Source organism: Carcharhinus amblyrhynchos, chromosome 8, assembly GCF_965287045.1.
Source record: "Carcharhinus amblyrhynchos chromosome 8, sCarAmb.v2.hapA, whole genome shotgun sequence".
Classification (NCBI taxonomy): domain Eukaryota; kingdom Metazoa; phylum Chordata; class Chondrichthyes; order Carcharhiniformes; family Carcharhinidae; genus Carcharhinus; species Carcharhinus amblyrhynchos.
In genome coordinates, this window is record NC_137331.1 from 10,059,344 (window position 1) to 10,081,185 (window position 21,842).

At 41.1% G+C, this 21,842-nt stretch overlaps 1 protein-coding gene across 3 annotated transcripts in view; it reads right to left on the bottom strand.

Annotated features, from left to right (window-relative positions):
• LOC145346438 (transcriptional activator GLI3-like) overlaps positions 1-21,842 on the bottom strand; it is a 350,295-nt gene that overhangs the window by 124,233 nt on the left and 204,220 nt on the right. For 2 of the 3 annotated variants that reach the window (XM_080193632.1, XM_080193634.1), the window contains one exon: positions 16,285-16,390. In XM_080193632.1, coding sequence (XP_080049758.1) covers positions 16,285-16,390 — 106 coding nt within the window. Of the gene's footprint in view, positions 1-16,284; positions 16,391-21,556; positions 21,586-21,842 lie in introns of those variants that run through there. The other variant, XM_080193635.1, reaches the window with a different exon arrangement.

Sequence of the window (21,842 nt, forward strand, 5' to 3'; positions counted from 1 at the left end):
ATCAATGCTAGGACTAGACAGCTTCTGGTCATTAGATTAGCTGATAGCTTGCAAAGGCAAGACTTCATCCCTGACAGGGCTGTGAGTGAGTCCTGCCTCAAGCCAATGGCAGTAAAATGCCTACAGAGCAACCTAACCAAGCAGAGGCAGAGGCTGTCAGCCAGAGGCTGAAAGCCACGTTTCCAACAACAGAAACAAAGAGGTTACGCTGAACCTTTATAAAACACTCAAACAGCCTCAACTGAGTAGTGTCAAATTCTGGACATCACACTTTAGGAAGGATGAGAAGGTCTTAGAGAGGGAGCAGAAAATAATTAATAGAATGGTTTTAGCAATGAGGGACTTCAGTATATGGATAGATTGAAAAAGGTGGGGTTGTTCTCCAAAAAGGGAAGAAGGTTGAGGGTAGATTTAATTGAAGTGTTCAAATCACAAGGGGTCTTGACAGTAAATTCTTCCCATTGCATAAGGATCAAAACCCAAAGAATACACAGATTTAAAGCAAAAGAACCAAAGGTGGCACGAGGAAAAATGTTTTTAAGCAGTGAGTAGTTAAGACAAGGAATGCACTGCCTGAGATTGTGGTGGAGGCAGACTCAATCATGGCTTTAAAAAGAGAATTGAATAAGCAGTTTAAAGGGAAGACAAATTACTGCTACTGGGAAATGCTGGCGAAGTGGACTAACAAATTGCTGTTGCAGTGAGTTGGCATGGGCTCAAATGTTTATTTTGGTATTTCCTTCTGCACTGTAACCATTCTATGCCTCTAAAATTCAATTGCTATGGAGCAGCATTTGTGGTGGTAACCCAAAGAAAATGACTTTGGTCCTCCAAATATTTAATTGAAAGAAATCTCTGCTCATCTTTTTCTGGATGTCAGGAAACCACTTGAGACAATGGAGGGGTCAAGAGGTGGTGTTGGTGAGGTAGAGCTGGTTGTCGTAAGTCTACATGTGGAAATTGACTTACTGTGTTTGAATGATATAGCAGAAGGGCAGCAGGTAGGGCAGGAACATAGCCTCACACAATCAATGTATTCATTAATGACTTCAATTTGCCAATGACACAAAAAAAAGTATTGTAAACAGTGTAGGTGAAAGCTTAAAATTACAAAAACATATTGATAAATTGTGGAAAATTGATTTTAACGTAGATAAATAATTGGTCATCCACTTTGACCTAAAAACTTTCTAAATGATGAAAAGCTAGAAAGAGAGACTCGGATGCCAGGTATGAAGACCATTAAAATATCATGAATAAGTACAGAAAATAATCAAAATAATCTAATGGAATGTTGGTCTTTATATCTAGAGGAGTCGAACACAAGCAGAAGTAATGCACTAGCTATATAAAGCCACAGTTAAACCACACCTGGAGTTACTATGAGCAGGACTGGGCACACCTTGGGAAGGATATATAGGTTGTAATGCAATTGCAGCAAAGTTCATTAGAGTGATAGGTGGACTTCAAGGGTTAATTTACAAGGAGAGATTAAACCCAGGCTACATTCCCTGGACTTCAACTGTTAAAGGGTGATTTTATTGAAGCATTCAAGATTTTAAAGGAAGACAGGGTAGATTGGGAGAAAGTATTTCCACTAGCAATGTGCAATTGTAAATAGAAATAAATTAAGCTCATTAAGCACAAATTTTACTTTTTGAGTGAATCATTGATTTGTTCTCTCACAGTTCTTCTAGATCCATGAGTTACAAGTTTGGGCAAGGGTTTTTTAAAACATAGAAAGCCAAAAAATTACAGCCTGACCTTTCAGGAGTGAAATTAGGAAAAACTTCCTCACACAAAAGACAGTAAAGGTTTAGAACTCTATTCTACAAATACCAATTCATGGTAGATCAGCTGTTAATTTTGTAACTCAGATTGATAGATTTTTGTGTACCAAAAGTATTACAAGATATTGGGCAGAGCCGGGTTTATGGAGTTCGATTGCAGATTACCCATGATCTCTCTGAATGGCAAACAGGTTCAAGGGTTAACTGGTCTATAAGGAGCCAAGTGAGAAGCTCAGTGGGATTATTATAGAAACATGATGGGCCAAGTCTAACATACAGAAACTTGAGGACTGAGAGACATAAAGCAAGGCAAACACAAAACACCAGACAGACACAGAAATAAAGGGGCAAATGATAGAATAGGACAGATAGGGAATCACGAGGAAATTTGAGAAACCTACAATGAGACAGATGCAGAAAGGAGGAGGGATAAAACAGAAATATAAAGGGATAATAAAGAAAAAGGGGCATATATTAAAGGGAGAAAAAACGGAAATTGCCTTTCCAAGAACTCAAGAATGGACGATTAGCCATTCAAATAAATAAACACACATTAAAAAGTTAAAGCAGGGGCTTAATACAACAAGTCACGATTAGTAACTTGATAACAATGTTTCATACAATATTTGGCAGCCTTGTATGCCTGAAGGAGCCCCATCACCTGCATTATTTCAATATCCTGACAATTTGTGCACTCAGAAGTGCTGATTTTTGATGTGTCAGAAAGCATAATATATCCGATGCTGGACAAAACAAAAATCTCCAGACTTTTATTTTAAGGTACTTTGCAGTAAAGGAAACCAGCAAAACACGTAAACCAGCATGAATCATCAATAGCACCAATGGTGATGATGCTGTTACTGGGGGCCTGCTAAAATGCAACCCTTTTGTTCATGTCTAATTAAGATTCAGTAATAATTCAACAAATGGGACATTTTCTTCCGCCTTCAACATTCTTCTGAGTTCAATGCAGAAAGACATGCTTTATTTTGGCTGGGAGCCTGGACACACTCATTACAACAAATGAACATGGCCTTCATGTCTGCACTGTGATGTTGAGGGCAATACTAAGGAGTTCTTTTGAAAAAAAATAACACTCTTTGTACATTAATTGCATCAACTTTTTAAGTTAACCGACTCTCCCGAAATCCAAACAAGTCTCCAGTATCAGGTCGCAGCTAGACTGTAATTATCCACCCATCATATAATTCTTAGGGAGATAAAATAAATACCGCCCCTCTCCACCTCCCAACCAAACGGTTTCACAATTAATTCTGAATTTAGTTTATTTCTGGCAGATCAATAAGGCAGGCTCTCTCATACTTTGCATGGTTCAAAGCGGAGCAGTGCAGATAAACCTTCATCAGTAGTTTGCTACCTGCAACAAAAAGCAGAATCATCTCTCTCGCATTCCCTGAACGAGTGCATGAGGCGACCTATTTTTTTTCGCAAGTTGTTGAACTTTTGAGATTTTCGTTCTCCGCCTTGAACTGTAAAATTGCTAACTGGTATATCTTCAATATCGGCGTTAGGCTAATGAATTATTATTTTGTGGATATGGAGCACCGGGGCAAATAAGGATCAGCAAATTAGTGGGAACTCAGCAAAACTTTAAATACACACACCGAACCCGCCGCTATAGTTTTGCGGCTGCTCGAAATATTATTTCGCCGCATTGGCACCTCCTCACAAAACTTACCACAGCTACGTGGCAAGTTAGCAGTAAATCCATGGACAATTGAGGGAGTTAGTTGAAAGTTGAGATAACTGTTCGGCCGAGTTTCGGATTAATATTCCCCAATCTACAAACCAAAAAGGACACGCTTTGGGGTGTGTTTTTTGTTTCGCTGGAAGATGCTCTTTCTTTCAATGATCGTTGGAGTATTGTGTTTTGAGAAGCCTGTCACAGTCCAGGGGCTGCAGAAGGTTTTAACGATGGCCCCTATAGAACGAGGCTTAAGTCTGCTTCAGTGAATGCTTCGCTCAATATCTCCTTCCTCACTAATGCTGCTGACTACAGCACAAATAACTTTGGAATTTGGTTCAGGAGTCTGCTGCACAGTTCTTCAAACACACGCTATTTTTAGGCTCTGTTCCTTTGACGATTGTTGCTGACAGCATCTAGGAGGTTTCAATCAGTCGCTGGTAACCACAATGGTCCTTTAGAATTGTTTCAGCGCCCCCAAAACTCTGTGCTGCCCCGATTTGCATCTCTCCCCCCCCCCCCAATTCCTTTGCAAACCTATTTTATATACAACACTGGGTTGGGACTGAGGTACACTTGCTGAATGGACTGACTCCCAGAGTACTTTATATATAAAAAAAGCTCCTAATAAATCATCGGGGAAGTTCTCAAACTGAAGGGCAAATCTCGGAGCACCTTTGAAGGGGGGGGGGGGGGGGGGAGGTGGAAACAAGCCCACTGCTCTCTTCGCCGCTATTGTTGGGACTGACAATGTACACTCCGTCCCGCCGAGCCATCAGCCAAACGCATTACAAAGCAGTGCGGACGCCAGCAGAATCTGACTCTATATAAAAAAAAGCTTATATGATTTGCATGACTTTGCAAAAGGAGAACAGACAGGGCCTTTACTTCAACGCAGCAAGGTTTTAACAAACAAAGCAACAGGAGCCTCAACTTAAGGCAATGCACATCAATTAAGTAGAAGTTTGAGGCCTTAACACGACCAGTGCCTTCTCACTGCTCCCCAGCACTGTTGCTGTTTCTGTTTTGCGAGTACAATTCTGCCTAATGAACCGAGACATGATGGTTGCACTTGACTCAGAAATGCATCAGAGGTGCCACACTTGAGTACATATTCATACACATATAGGTTAATATTATCACAGAGATAATTACAGTTATTACTAACTCTAATAAGGCCTGCCTAGAAAAACATAGGCAGGTTAATTTGCGATTTCCTTCCTTATTCAGAGGCAAATTAAGTGTCAAGCGACTAATACGAAACATATTTCATTTTACGAGCTTTTAATTTAATTTTGCTTCATATTGTTGATGCCCTAAATGGATGCCAGCTCTATCCGGATTAGCAAGCTCTGCGTAAATCTTTTGGACCGAATCTTTAATAACAGAATAACAAAACGATGACATTGGACATCAGTCGGGGATGTCTGCATTAGTCATGGTATATCCATGCTCAGAAATTTCTGAGAGCTTAATACACAAACAGCCCCCTTTATTCTCCTTAATGCACATAGAGATTACATCAGATTTATTACCTAGCTCCAGGCACATTTGGTCTGTAATTACAAGTCTGCAATGGCAGCCTTATCCTAAAAGTATTTGTAAAATATTAGGCATGTGTTTAGTGCTTAGTTAAGTGGGTTAAAAATGATTCCTTCTGTTCACCATAGAGGACTTGCTTTAAAACAATTTCATTTTTTTTCTTTGCAAAGTCCATGTAATTACTATGTGATAACTGATTGCCACGGGTATGCATGGTGCCATCTAAATAACATGACTCATTTCCCACAATATTAAGTGTGATTTTCTGGTAAGTAAAGATGTCTGATCATCCTTACAAATGAAGCCTGAAATGAAAATATGATTAAACATTGACTGTGACACGTTACACTGGAGAGCTTTAAATGCAGTCTCACAGTACTTATGCGCTGGAAGTTTCATGTTTCTTTTATGAACCTCAATTTGATTAGCACTCCTCCAAAATAATATAATCGCCTTCCAATCCATCCAAGTTTTAGGTAAAGGTGGCGACTAGAGAACATTCTGCGAACCAAGCAAATAAGCGCTGTTTAGCAAAAAAATTCAGTATCAAAGGATATTAAGCATAACAAAAAACACAGACTACGTTAGAAATACAACTTGAACCAGCATTACTCTTTATCTATCAAATGCTCTTGGCATTACTTGAAATTATTAATTTGATATTCAATTGGAAGTATTGCAATGTGCCACTGCTTCAGTTCATTTGCTGCTGAAACCATCTCTACACACCTCTCAATTCAATTATTCCAATGCTCTTCTGGCCGCCTCACATTTTACCTCCCTCCATATACTGAAGTTCATCCAAAACTGTGATGCCCCTATCCTAATATACAGCAAATGCACTTCAATTACTATTCCTGAGCTTGCTGACATAGCTATGTTACTGAACCAGTGATGCCTCAAATTTGAAATTATTGCCCTCATGATCAAATATCTCCAAGGCCTCACTCCTTCCTATTTCCGTAACTTCCTCAGCCTTACAAGAACTCTGCGTTCTTCCATTTTCGATCCTTGCCCAGCTTCAGCTTCCTTCGATCCATCACTGGCAGGTATTGCCTTCAGCTATCTAGGCCTCAAGCTCTGGAAATGCATCCTAAAACACTCCCCGTATCGCCACCTGTCTCAATTTAAATGTTCTGTAAAACACATATCTTTGATAAAGCTTTTATGCAAATGGTTCAATATCAATTTTTAAAATGTATTTGTTTTTTGGGTTGTGAGCATTGCTGGTTAATTCAGTGTATTTTGCCCACCCCTAATTGGCCTTGAAAAGATGGTGTTGAGCCACCTTCTCAAACCACTGGAACCTGTGTGGTGTAGGCACACCCTGGGTGTTTTTTCTGTAGCAGTTTGATACAACTGAATGGCTTGCTTGGCCATTTGAGAGGGCAGTTAAAAGTTAACCATACTGCTGTAGATCTGGTGTTACATGATGGTCAGACTAATGCATGGCAGATTTCCTTCCATGAGGACATTAGTGAAACAATTGTTTTAATGACAATCCAATAGTTTCATGATCATTATTAATGAGACTTGCATTTTATCCAGATTTGTTAACTGAATTTAAAATCCCCCAGTTGATGTGGTGGGATTTGAACTCATGTCCCCAGAGCCCAGACCTCTGGATAACTAGTCCTGTTACATTATCACTATATAAACCCTCTCCCTAAACGGTTGTCTTACAGACCTAAGAAGTGTCATAGGACAATTTATTACATTAAATGCGCTACATAAATATAAATGATATCACACAACTTATACACACTGCATTTTAATCCAAATATGTCAACTGATAGGAACAAGTCTTCGCTCAAAGATAACATTCAGCCCTATGTCAACCACAATTTGTATTTATTTGGTGTCTTTAATGTAAGAAAACATTTCAAAGTATTTCAGAAGAACATTGGAAAGCAAAATTTGACACTGAGCTATAAACGGCAATATTTGGACAAGCAACCAGAAGCATGGTCAAAGAAGTAGGTTCTAAGTTGCATCTTAATGGAAGAAAGAGAGCAGTGTTTGGAAGGAAAGCCAGAGCTTAGAGCCGTAACAGTTAAAGCCACGGTCAACAATCACAGAATAACTGAAGTTGAGGATGTTCAAGGCTTCAGAATTTGATGAGTACGGGTATGTCAAAGGGTAATGAGGATAGTGGGGTTTACAGCAATAGAGAGGAAGCCAGGCCATGAAGGAATGTCAAATCAAAGATGAGAGTTTTAAAATTGAACCATTGCTTAGCTGGGAATCCAATGTAGGTCAGCAAACACAGGTTGATGGGTGAACAAGAGGTGGTGCCAGTAAGCCCTTGAGCAACAGATTTTTGGGTAACATCAAGTTTATAGAGGGCAGAAATTTGGAGGCCGGCAAGGAGTATATTTGGAATAGTCAATTCTAGTGGTAACAAAGGCATGAAGGAGATTTCAGAAGCAGATGGAGTGAGAAAGCGCTGAGTGATTTGGAAGTGGAAATTGGGAGGCATAGTGATAGTGATGGAAATGCGGTTAGAAGCTCATCCCAAAGTTAAATATGAATCTGGACTGTGAACAATCTGATTCAGCCTCAAATAGTGCCAGGGAAAGTGATGTAGTTGGGAGCTAACAAACAGAGAATGCAGTGAGGACTGAAGTCAATGAATTCAGTCTTCCTAACATTAGTTGGATGGAACTTTCTGCTCACTCAACACTTGATATCAAATAAGATAATCTGATAAGTTAATAGTGACATTTAGTTAGTATGATGAGGCAGAGCTGGGCATTGTGTTTTTAGACAATGTCGCTAAGGGGCAGAGGCAGATGAGAAACAAGAAGGGGCCAAACAAAATACTTGTTATATCAGACTTAAAAGATAAACCACTGCAGTTGATATTCTGGCTACATATAATAGATAAGAATAGAACAATGCAAGTGCAGTTCCACCCAGCTGGATAACAGTGGAAAGGAGTTGGAGGAGGATGGAGTGGTAGTCATTTCAAAGGTTGCAGACAGATTGAGATGGTAAAATTTAGCTTTGCCATAAGTCATGTTGGATGTCACTTTTGATTTTGATAGGAGCCATTTCAGTACTGTGGCGGGGTCAGGAAATTTGATTGGAAGGATTTAAATAGGGATTTCCAGGAAAGATGAGCATAGATTTGGATAAATCCGTGGGTGGCACAGTAGCACAGTGGTTAGCACTCTTGCTTCACAGCTCCAGGGACCTGGGTTCGATTCCTAGCTTGGGTCACTGTCTGTGTGGAGTTTGCACATTCTCCTTGTGTCTGCATGGGTTTCCTCCAGGTGCTCCGGTTTCCTCCCAGTCCAAAGATGTGCGGGTTAGGTTGATTGGCCATGTTAAAATTGCCCCTTAGTGTCCTGAGATGCATAGGTTAGAGGGATTAGTGGGTAAATATGTAGGAATATGGGGGTAGGGCCTGGGTGGGATTGTGGTTGGTGCAGACTCGATGGACCAAATGGCCTCTTTCTGCACTGTGGGGTTTCTATGACTTTATTCTATGATTTGGCAAGCAATATTCAATTCAAAACTTTGGAGAGGAAAGGGAAGTGGGAGATAGGGTGGTAGTTTGCAGGTGGCATCAAGGATTGACTCTGTGAAGAGCATGGTGATAACAGCAGATTTGAAGGAGAGAAGAGTAGTACCTGAAGAGAAAGAATGTTAACAATGTCAATTAACATGGGACCAGAAAAGGAAGTTAGTGGTCAGCAATTTAGTGGGAATAGGGTTCAGGGAGCACAAGAAGTTAGGAGCTGGCAGGGAACAAGATAGGAAAAATACCAGAGAAAGCTGCAAGTTGAGGATTAATGCTGGGGGAGCTTTCCAGAAAATCTGACCTGGCATGCTAGGAGAAGGGAGGGATGCAACAGAGGCAGGTCATTAATTGATCTCAATAGAGTGATAAACTAGTTAATGAGTTCCTCACACTTGTTTTTGGAGGTGGGCATGGAGGAGACAAGGGAGAGGCATTTAAGAAGATGGTCTGCAGCACGTAAAATAAACGAGGGGCTACCTGTGCATTCCAGGAAGGTCCTGGGTCAGTTTCAGCAGCCAAGGGTAGAACCTGATAATAGTTTTTGTAGTCCAGCCAAATCTGGCATGAATGACTGAACAAGCTGTCCATCACAGCTATTCAACTCTGTGACCCTTGGAGATAGGAGAGTGGAGATGAGGGCTATACTGGAGGATCAGCCAAGGTACAAGAGAATGGCAGTTTTAATGAGGATTATGACATCAAATGTGCAAAGTCAGAAGGTGCAGGGTTCAAACTCGCTCCAGATTGTCCGCCAAGCCAATCTAGTGTTTGTTCTGAATTCTGGGTTGACATTCAGTGGAACACTTGCCTCTGATGGGTTTGGCTGATCCTCTTTCAATGTATGGATTGTCTGAGCCCATAAGATCCTCTCCACCTTATATAGCTAACTATCCTATCAGCTATTGTAAAGGTGGCTATGGCCATAGAAGGAACATAGAGCATTAATCAGCCTTATAGTCATTCTGTTACTTTGACACGATTTTCGAGGGATGAGTGTGACAATAGAAAAGAACATGTCAATTGATGCTCTAATAACCGAGGATCATGAATGAATTTCAGCGCTTTCATCATTATAAGACGTTTCGATATAAAATTCTCATAGTACTGTGACATATCCATACAGGCTGGCTCAATAGCGCATCGGTTACATTTGTTAATCAATTCTAATCAAATTAAACTGGAACAGTTCTTCAATAAACCTATTCACTGTGTTAGGGATGCAGTTAAGCATAAAATGGTTAAATCTATTTGTATTAAAATATTTTTAAGCTTGACCTATTATATGGTACAAGTCTATGTTATTAAAGACTAGTTACAGTAAATTTATCTCCTCTGTCTGTAACTTGTATTTCCTATCTCCTGCACTCTCGTTCACTTTTCTATTATCTTCTTTTACGCTTACTGCTGTACTACATTTGTTATTTTGTTAAGATGACACCCCCATCAATCACCTGGTGCTTGTTTATGCAGACAGCGGAGCCTGTGGAAACGCAGCATAAAATTTTCATTATAGGCAATAGCGGTGCTTAAGAAGAGACTGCAACTTTATAAAACAACATCAAGTGTAATGATGACAAATATCAAACATAATTTGGTCACAGTAAAATCTCTCATCTGCTCGTCTTTCACGGAGCTCGGCAGCTCCTCCACTTTTATCATTAACTCCAATGCCTTCTGTTCCTGAAGTTAACATTATTATTTTCATGTTTTATGCTTGATAATGATTATCTCTAATTTTAATAAAATCAAACCAAGGTGTCAAATTTGCAGATTTTCAAGAATATTTTTTGTAGTTCTCTGATTTAGCAATTAGGAAAAGCAAATGTATAAGACTTTATTTTCCTCAATTAAGAGAGCAGCACACCTTGTTCTAAAACAATGTAATTGTTCATTCTTCATTATGAATTGAAAGTTAACAGATTTTAAATAAGTTGGCCCATAATTAACAAGTCAGTAGAACCGACCTGTCATTAATGAGGATAAAGACAGATAAGGCCCCTCGAGAGGATAGCCTCGATAAGTAAAAGTACAAGAGACGGATTCTACAAAAATACAGTGGCTTTTGCTCTTCCTCCTTTGCTTTGTCTCCCAGGGTCTACCTGCAACGACTTCTAGCATGCTTGGTGGGCAACATCCCTGAGGACCAAAACCAGAGCTGCATCTGAAATGCCCACTTGGTGCCCACAGCAAGCTAAATACATTCAGCATCACCAGAACAGTGGCTGCAAGTAAGCTCCATTGCCTGAAGGTTAAAAGTACACCACAGTGTCAAAGGAATGCCCACACAATGTCTTCAGCTCGCCAACCACATTCAAGTCACCGCAGCCTCCTCATCGTCCAAAGAGTGGCTGCTGGTAATCCCCACCGATTGGCTGCCAAAAGGTTAAAACCTATTCCACAGTGTCATGTCATCTCCTAAAGATCATAGAATCATAGAACCCTACAGTGCAGAAAGAGGCCCTTCAGCCCATCGAGTCTGCACTGAACACAATCCCACCCAAGCCCTACCCCCATATCCCTACATATTATCCCCACTAATCCCTCTAACCTATGCATCCCTGGACACTAAGGGGCAATTTCTTAGCATGGTCAATCAACCTAACCCACACATCTTTGGTGGGTTAGGAAAGATGTGCGGATTAGGTTGATTGGCCATGCTAAGTTGAGTCTTAGTGTCAGGGGGATGAGCTAGGATAAATATGTGGGGCTATGGGAGTAGCGGCTGGGTGGGATTGTGGTCAGTGAAGACTTGATGGGCTGAATGGTCTTCTTCTGCACTGTAGGATTCTATGATTCTAAACCCTGCATTCAAACTCAATTTAAAACATCGGAAATAATATTGCCCTTTTTACAGCTGTGAGGCTCCAAGAAAGAGTGAGCACTGGAATTCTTAATCGATTCCAAGCAACAACAAATTGTACTTATATAGTACCGTTAAGGTAGTAAAACTTCCCAAGGCACTACGCAAGAATGTCATAAAGCAGAAATTAATACCAAACCACTTTTAGGACAGATGATCAAAAGGAATTAGAGGCATTTTGAAGGAGGAAAGAGAATTAGCAAATCAGAGGGGTTCAGGGAAGCAATTCCAGAAGTTGGTACCCAACCAGATGAAGGCGTAACCACAAATGGTGAAGCAATTACAATTGCAAAGCTCAAAGAGATCAGAATTAGAAGAGTGCAGGCATCTCGCAAAGTTGTGCGGCTGGAGGAAATTATAGAAAAAGCAACCCCATTGTGGGATTTGAAAACAATTATAAGAGTTTTAAACCTGAGGCATTGCTTGGCTAGAGGATAATGTAGGACAGCAAGTTGCTCCCCAAAAGAGCACCAAAGGGCTTCATATCCAATTAATGATTTTTTGAAATGATTAAGTTTTTGTTTTCAGCAAAGCACTCCAGGTATAGTTTAAACAATTTATTGAAGCAAAATAAAACAGAAAATACTGGAAAATCACAGCAGGTCTGACAGCCTCTGTGGAGAGAGAATAGAGACAACATTTCAAGTCAGGATGACCTTTCGTTAGAGCTCAGAGATTTTGCTTATGAAGCAAAAACTTGACGTTGATCCAGGCCAGCTTGGGGACTGTGTTGAACCTGTCTTACTGCACTTTATTTTCCCCACTAAGCAACTGGTCAGAAAGCACTGCCTGGCTGGAGCAGTTAAGAGGAAAATCAGGAATTATCTCAGCTTATCATTAATAAAAATGCAAAATACTCTGGGCATGGGATTTATCAGTTTGTACTTATTTTGCGTGATTATTTTTACTTAAACAGGGTGCACTGATAAATCATTCCAGGTTCCACAAATATTCAAAGGTTACTGACTTAAACAGCAAGAGATCCTTGATTAGCGTGGTCAGTGAAAGCTGAAGAACCTCAAAAACCAATGGCCATTGAGTCTTAATCCTTCTGAATGGGCTCAAGCCCACACCACCAACATGAACCAGACTGGTCTTCTGCCAGTAATTATATTTTTAACTGCAACCAACCCAAAGGGACCAGTTCCTTAACATCTCACGGATTCAGCCCAGTATATTTGGCTTGACTTTCACAAGCACCCATAAAGGGCTCCATATCCAATTAATGATTTTTTGAATTGATTGAACTTTTGTTTTCAGTAAAGCGCTCCAGTCATGAAAATAACTTCTTGCTTCCTTAAAGCTGGACTCCATTGTACTGTAGCCACGACAGTCATACAGGCACTGCAACAGTCTGCACAAAACTAGATTCCATAAATAGTTTTGAAATAGACAGGCAGTTCTAGTCCTAAACCCTCTCCTACTGGTCTGAGAGAGAGGCCTTCAATATAAGGGTGCACAACAGTCTAAAGGGAGCTCTCATCTGTCATTGCCTGCAGGGAGGTTGAGGTAAAATACTTTGTCCAGCAGAGACCTGACCTGGAAAGCAGGTGTCATGAACTGGGGCAAAGGGGAAATGAAAGTGGCAAGTTGTACCTCTGCTCAGTACTTGCAAAATGCGTTATCAGAGCAATCAACTGCCTGCTGCCCAATTTCCTCACAGATCAGCAGCCCATGCTCAGGGATTCCCACCCACCCAGGCTTCACATGCGATCTTGGAACTGTTCCCGCCCTTTGTGGTATTCACACACGCATTCAATCCCTCACCACTCATCCACCAGCCAGGTGCATGTGCACTGCGCATACACATCCCCATCGGCCAAGATCAACAGCAAGTCCGTTCCCTTTCTTCTTGTTGTGTTTGTAAGCATGATAATATTTCAAATACACCACTGTGGTCACGGAGGTTAGGAAAAAACAAAAGGGCGGAATTCCATTATCTCAAATTCGGAATTCTGTCAAATGGTGGTAATATCTCATTTGTGCTGTGGGATCTTTAAGTCCACTTGAACAGACAAGGTGAGGGGGGGTTTCTATTTAGTGCCTCACCTGAAGGATATCTTCTCCATCAAGCTGGTACTCTGTTGGTATCACACTGAGGTGAAAGCTGAAATATTCTGAAGCATTCCATGAACACACCATTCTAACTCAGGCTATTAAATGAACCAAGCTGACTAAATGCATCATACAGAAGCCACTACCACCGAAGACACTAATGGTCTAAGTTTTCTCCTTTCACTAAAATTAATAGAAAATATGGTAAGGGTAAAAGGTGATCATACCACAGACGTCATGCTGCTATATTTGGCATTGAGAATGTATATCTGGCAAAAGGGCCATGCAAGCTCCATGGGACATTGTTGTGCCAAGGGGACCAAGCCAATTTAAAAGGGTCACTGCTCAGCTTCTCAGAACGTGGCAATGCACACAAACCCCATTGGTTGCAAATTCTTGACATTCTTCACAAGATTGGGCGGCATGGTGTTACAAAGTTTAAAGTTTATTTATTAGTCACAAGTAAGGCTTACATTAACACTGCAATGAAGTTGCTGTGAAATGCCCCTTTGTCATCACACCCCGGCACCTGTTCGGGGTCAATGCACCGAACCAGCACGTCTTTCGGACCGTGGGAGGAAACCAGAGAACCTGGGAGGAAACACACCCAGACACGGGGAGAACGTGCAAACTCAGTGCACAGGCACAGTGATTAGCACTGCTGCCTCAGAGCACCAAGGATCCAGGTTCATTTGCGGCCTTGGGTAATCGTCTGTGTGGAGTTTGCACATTCTCCCCATGTCTGCATGGCTTTCTTACGGGTGCTCTGGTTTCCTCCCACAGTCCATAGTTGCGCAGGTTAGGTGAATTGGCCAAAGTAAATGCACAGAGATACAGTTGTGGGAAGGGACTGGGTTGGATGCTATTTTGGAGAGTTGCTGCAGACTTGATGGGCCGAATAACGTCTTTTTGCACTGTAGGCATTCTATGCTTGTGGCGTATGAGAATGACAGACTAAGCGGTCTGGAATCTGTTAATATTTACATTACATTGAGTGGAGATCCACCAACCTTTTTTCTGTTCTGGCCATGCAGATGCCAGCATTTCCAGTTTTATAAGTGTAAATTAATATACGTTGTAGAAGGCAGGCAAAGAAAATTCAGTTTCCATTTTGTTTTTAAACAACCGTCACACATTTTAGCAGCATTCATGATTGTTGTTTAATACTTTAGCCTGGGGCCCTGCACAATGGGAAATCCAGAATGAGGAGAAACAATCTCAGAAAGCGGAGCTAGCTCATGAGGAGTGAAATCAGGAATGACCTTTTCAATGTGAAAGGGTTGTGAAAAATCAAGAAATCCCCACTCCAAAACACTGGGGACAATTAAAACTTTTCAAGATGAGTAAGAGATTTATCTTGGATAAGGATATAAAGGAATATGAAGCAAAGGTAGGTCAGCCATAGGCAGAAGAGGCTCAAATGGCCCACCACTGTTCCTATTAATGTCAACACCACCCCATGGATCACAACTATGTTAATTCAAGTTTTCATTTTATTTGGGCCAAGATTCCAGTCAGCTGGTTCTACCAATAAAGTCATCAGTTTTCAATTTTTAAACAAACATCATGAGTTTTGATTTTGTGGACAGGTGAACAGCCATTTGTTATAGTTAAGCTTGTCCACAGACTTTACACCAGCTCTTGCACAGCAACTTCTGGTTATTAGAAATTTATTTAAGTGCAGCAATATTTACTGGGGATCCAGGACATGGGTGAACATGGCAAACAATGCGCGTCGCCTTTGGCAAAACCTTATTGAGAGGAAGTGCCTGATTTTAACCCATTCGCTTCAGAGTTGAAATCAGATCCGCAGAGTCTGAACCAGGAAGCATTAGTGATAAAATTTAATCCAATAACAAACCACAAGCGCAAAGTATAAGAAAGAGACTGAAAGAAATTGGATTAAGAGGTAAGAGACATAAAGAAAGGGTAAAAGTAAAGTTTCATTTTAACTTAACATCTCCAATAATAATTAAAATGGAGGGAATGACACCCCACACCTTTTCAAAGTAACTTTTCAGTGCCAAATAGGTTGTTTGGTAATAAGTAAGGCTTATCACACACTGTTGGAAATGCATGGATGTACTGTGGGTACCTGGTGGGTAGGAACCATAATGCCACGCCACTCCCTGTATATAAATGCTGAGTCTTTTGGCAAGATACCATTGCAACGAAGTTCCTGGAGGAGCAGAGCAACCTGGAGAGCAGCTTCCTGCTTTCCATATTTAACTGCACATGTAATCACTAGAATCATAGAACCCTACAGTGCAGAAAGAGGCCCTTCGGCCCATCGAGTCTGCACTGAACACAATCCCACCCAGGCCCTGTCCCCATATACCTACATATTATGCCCACTAATCCCTCTAACCTATGCATCCCTAAATACTAAGGGGTAATTTCTTAGCATGGTCAATCAACTTAACCCGCACATCTTTGGACTGTGGGAAGGAACCGGAGTACTCGGAGGAAACCCACGCAGACACAAGGAGAATGTGCAAACTCCACAAAGACAGTGACCCGAGCCGGGAATCGAACCCAGGAAGTTGCTGTCCAATTTACTTCTTAATAGCAGTGAATGTTAACAGGCTCACCAGTACCTTTACCAGCAAGATCCAGGCCAATGAGGCCAAAGACAAATAAGATGTTGAAATGAACACTCACGCTTCATAAAAATTTGGTTTAAAGCAGGCCCTGACAAGGATATTTGCTTTTCAAACAACAATATCCTGATCCAGAAAAAGCAACTAATCATACAAATTCTACTGTAAATTTTACTTTATCCAAGGCATTGATAAATCATACTTACATGTGCACTGGAGCAAGAGGTGATGGATCATAATGGTAGCGTCCCTCGTGATGTCTGGCATCAATTGGAACAGGTGGATGAAAGGATGGGAAAAGGGGATGTGGAGCTGTAAAATGAGAAAAGAAGAGACAAGGTGGGTGACAAGGAAATCTCAAAGCACTCCATTATTACACTGAATCTTAGCGTTGCATTCATTGATAGGCCATTGTTTAAAAAAAATTTCATTTGGCACGCATATATTTGAAGGTCAACCATTATTTAATGCCATAACCCGAGTCAACTTTATTTCAGTTCAATTTAATGGTGTCAGCTTTGGTTTATTGATAGCATTCTCATCTGTGAATCACAGTTGTGTATTCAAGTCCCACCCCAGGGGCTTGAGCACAAAACATAGGTTGTAAAAATATCCAAAGAGTTACCCTTCACGGTTAGAGGTTTTGGTCAAGTCACTAGACATTTTAGCAACTGTTCTAGAAGCTTCTTTGAAGGTCTCACAATTCAGCAGAATTCCATTAAAACACTGGCTCTCAAAAAATCACCAAATCTTCTGATTTATAAGATTTAATTTCAGCTTGCTATAGTTTGAATAGTTGCAGCATGGTAAATGAGTTAGTGATTTAAAGCATATGATTTACTAGAGATCACTTTTAATGACAATGCAATGGAGAAATTCAAGGGCATTAAGAGTAGCAAGTGCGATGGAATGAAGGCTTTGGACCTCTACATTCATGCCGAGGGGGACTGGAATATTGTTCCTTACTGGGGAGTTAGCACAACTTTGACATCGACAGGCAACAACTGGTCGTGCAATGCACACAGGCCATGTCACAATCAGCCGTGCTAAAAACAAAACCAATATTTCAACTAATGGCACATCTTTTTCTTAATATTTATAATCCTATAAATACATAGCTGGCTGCGATAGTGAGCTCAGCTAGACGGGAAAGCCCCACACTCCAGCTCTGCTCTGTGCTGACCTCTGCCAGTGCAACTGTGTAGGGGCAACACATTGTTCCGAAGTTGGGCAGCTTTTGCTCTGATTTCAGTAGTTAGTGACCTCTGTTAGAATGGACGGCACATGATTATTGGCCAGACTCTATTTTTTTTTCCCCTGCCCACACCACAGTCAGCGAGATAAAATTGCTTATTTGCAATTACTGCCTGTAAGAATTATACACAAAAGAGATCACTTGGGCAAGGTGGGAGGGCTGATATCATCAAAAAACTGCAAAAAAATCAAGAGTCAGTGCCTTCAGGACGAAGGGAGCGAATTGAAGGAGGAAAAGGTGAAGGGGCAGAATAGAAAAAGTTTAGGTACCCAGATGGCAGTTATAACTTCTGGACAGAAAACTGGCGAAACAATGGCAGCAGCAGGAGGGAAAGCCATTTCTGGTGGTTAGATGCCGTTAACGTGGTTGGGAAGTTGGTGTCTAGGAGTCACAGAGGCCACATGTTGGATCTAAGCTAAGAACGCAGACCAGGAGGGACATTGAGCTACAGCAGGTGGGAGTGGGGAAATGATCTAGGGTGGCCAGTGGCTGCCTCAGATTGACAGGGATCTGGGTCCAATTTCAGCCTTGGATGACTGACTGTGTGAAGTTTGCACATTGTGTTTGTGTGGCTTTCCTCTAGGTGCTCCGGTTTCCTCCCACTGCCCAAAGCTGTTAGGTTAGGTGAATTAGTCATGGTAGGTGTGCGGGGTTACAGAATAGGGTGGGGTGGACCTGGGTGGGATATTCTTTTGAAGAGACGGTGCAGACCCAGTGGGCTAAATGGCCTCCTTCTGCACTGCAGGAACTCTGTTTTTGTTTTAAGTCCAGGCGGAGAAACCTACAGTATCCTGGGTGATCTGGAGGAGCACTGTGTTACATCAGTTGTCTGAGTGAGTAACGGCTTCATTAACTTCCTTGTTAAGGTGGAGCATTGTGACCCTACTAACATAAAAGGAATTGCACGTGAAAGACTGGATCTTTTAAAATTGCAACTGATCAAGGGCGGATGAGGTGACTTACCCACATAATGTAAACTGCCAACTGCCACCCGCTCAATTTCTGACGTGCAGACAGAACTAAAACTTTTCGCAGACACCTTCTGGTGTGCTCAGTAAAACTTTAGAGTAATTTGCGTCAAACTGACGGACTTCAGAGTCTTCTGTGCTCTGTTACGTTGTACCAGAAGGACTGCTTCTGACCCAGTCCTGCGTTGGTTCTCGTGGAACCAATTAAACAGGTAGGGAACTCGGAGAGACACTTAAAACATAAAACCGCGAGTTACGCCAATTGACCACATACAACATGAACAGCTGGCAACAACTAGGATAGATCTACAAACAGCAAACCCAAGCATGGAACGAGCAAGGAGTTCAGTCCAGACTGGCCCATGAATGGCAGAAGGCCAGGGACAGACAATCCTGTCTTTCCTTCATAAAATCACATCGTTTTCTCACTTACTCGATCTCAGCAACATTTGCAGATTTTGTGGCAAAAACGTGGGACTAAATGGGCCGCGATTATGCTTGCTTCACAATTACAGCTGCTCAAGATGATTAACAGGAGCCCTCTGTACTTGATTCACTGTATGTATACTGCACAAAGGTTTACAGTATAAGCTAACAAGAAATATTCAAAATATACAGAACCTTTAACATCAGCAGTCGGGATGTTAAAAATCTGTTGAGTGAATGTCTTGGAAAAGAAACCATCCAAAGGCAAGCTGGAACATATACACAAGCACTTTAACTGTCACAAATGGAACAAAACCAATGAATTTCATTACCATCAGAACTCAACTATAAATAAATGAACTCAGCTCCTCGAGCAATTGTTCATTTCTGCCCCGTTTTCCACACAGCAGCTTTGAGCCACAAAACAGAGACAGTCCATCATACAGCATAGTCTGCTTAGGACAAACCCTTGTGACTGGAAGTGGCCTGCATCACTAGATCCAGCATAATTATCCATCTCGTGACTTATTATTCACACATGAACAATACATCTGGAGAACATCATAACTCAAGTGTCTGTGTAATAAGTTACTGTACTGTTACCATCTTCTGTTGCAGCCCTTGACAAAATGCCACATGATGACTTTTCCAAAGTCAGGCTAAAACTGCTGAAGCAGAACAAAATGCCACTAAACCTCCATACCTGCTATTTATCATACAATTTCCTGACTGATGGTTTCACAAACCAGCTGCTAAGTGCTGTGTACTCTACTGTCAGGAAACTAACATGCTAAATGGAAGACAGCGAGAGTAATGGGGAAAAGCAGTAGAATCAATTTTACTCCGGGAATTAGTTCTCGCAGAATTTTAATGCCAACTGGACTCCAAAGCACTTTAACTCAGTATTTTTGCCACTGAATGTGGCATATGTATGTACTGAAAAGGCACTTTTTTTAATATTTGTCACATCTATAAAATTATCTCGTTGAGTGAAATAAAATTAGTTTTAAGCCAGGAGTGTCCAAGGTTTTTTTTGTCGTATGTGGGTCTCTCAATAAGATTGAGTCTCGAGGGTCACATCCATGTTTACTACATTACAAAGTGACTACACTTTAAAAGTAAATAAATGGTTATAAAGCATTTTGGGACATCCTAAGGTTGTGAAAGGAGCTATATAAATACAAATCTTTCTTCAGATCCCAAGCTAAGAATCAGTGTTGCTTCAGGGATAAATCAAAAGGCTTATTCCAGAAACTTGTGTGTATAATCTAGGCAAATACTTCAGTGCAGCACCAAGGAACTGGTGCACCATTGGTAAGATAAAGCAAGGCTCCATCTGTCCTGTTAGGTGGATGTAAAATAATCCACAGCATTATTTTAAAAAGAGCAGGGGAGTACTTCCAGTTTCCCAGGCATCATTCCAGGTATGTTTGGATAAACAGAAATCGCATCAGACAAGAACAATACCACCCAGCTGGAAAGTTGAGAAGAGGTACAGGAGGAAAATAGTGTGGTCAGTCATATCAAAGACTGCAAAAAGGTGAAGGAAGACAAGGAGTAACTGTTTACAACAGTCAGTTGTAAACATAGGATGCTATTTGCAATTTTTCCAAGACCTATTTCAGTGGGGTGAAAAATATGATTTGAAGGCTTCAAACAAGTGGGAAAGATTGGTTTGGATGTGAGAGGAATATCATGCTCATGACATTGCAGTGGTTAAAGATGACTTGTAATTTGGAAGGACGCTGTATATATAAACCTTTATCTCAAAAGGATGAGGCATTATTCTCAAGGGAAAGACAGCAGTAGGCTCCACTCAAAATAACAGAAAGAAACAGAAGGAACGCTATTGCCTTGGGTCAGTGCTTTCAACTGATGCGACCAGCCTTAAGCAAAATATTCTAATGCTGTGGACTTGTGCTGAGGTACAGTCTTTCTGCCACCTCTATGCTGGTAGGACAGCAGCCATTCACATGCCAGGGTGACATGGAGAAGAACCCTAGTCTACGTCCATGTTTCCAGGTTCCATAATGCTGGTCTGTAACACATTGGTAATGAACCATGGTTTGGCAAGTTGGCTGCAATTTGCATGGCATATTCACAGTCCAAATAACAGAGTATTGTCAGTTCCTGAGTCTTACTTGGGAACAGAAGTGAAGCATATTAAGTACCCAAGCGAACAGGCTTTCCTACCTTTCTATAGTACTAGCATTGGCAATGTGCACATCTTGTCAAGACCCCCTTCTCTTCCAAGGATCACAGAACCACAGCTGCAAGGTTCAAATCTCCATTAAGCTTAGAGAATTACTGGAAATTTTGGAAAGCGCATTTTTTTTGTAACTGGCAGTGGGTGTTATGCTGATTTCTATCTCTTCCTATGGCACATGCTCTTCAGTGGCCTCCAGTTCACCTTTCCCCATTAATAAGCTCCTCCTCCTCATTCATTTCAGAAGGTGCATTTCACTCCTATTAGATGTGTTTAACTTTATATAGCTTCATTTAAGAAGAGGGGAACCCTGGCAAGTGAAAAATTAATTTGAACAAGTTAGAAGAGCTAAAGTAACACCCAAGTAGCGAACAGTTCTCATAATATTCTTCCAATTCAAACTGCAACCCTGTTTCCAGAAACTCTGTTAAATCTGAAGCAGAAATGAAGTCTCACTTGTCTATATAACATGGAAGTGGTCATTCATTAGTGCCCTGAATACAGCCAGTACTTTGAGTTTAAAGATGATATGCTTTCACTTTTCAAATAATGCAACACACTAAGTTAGTCAAAAGACACAAGCTATTGAGAGCTCTAAAGTCCACTTAACTTTAATAACATACCTTATCCTTCAGCATAATGCAACTTTCACACACAATACTTATTCCACAATAAGACATGCCACATCTCGACAGAACAGAAAGGCTGGCACGTAGTATTTAATTTCAGGAAGGAGAAGCTAATGCTGGAAACCATTAACCAACATGTTAGAACACAGTCAAAGGATCCATTGTTACCTGAATTGTAACCCAACTGGAGTAGAATGTGGGAGTGGAAGGAGGAAGGGGAGGAAATATGAACTTCCCTTTCACCTCAGGTAGTTAAAACTTAGCCCAAGTCAAAACTAAG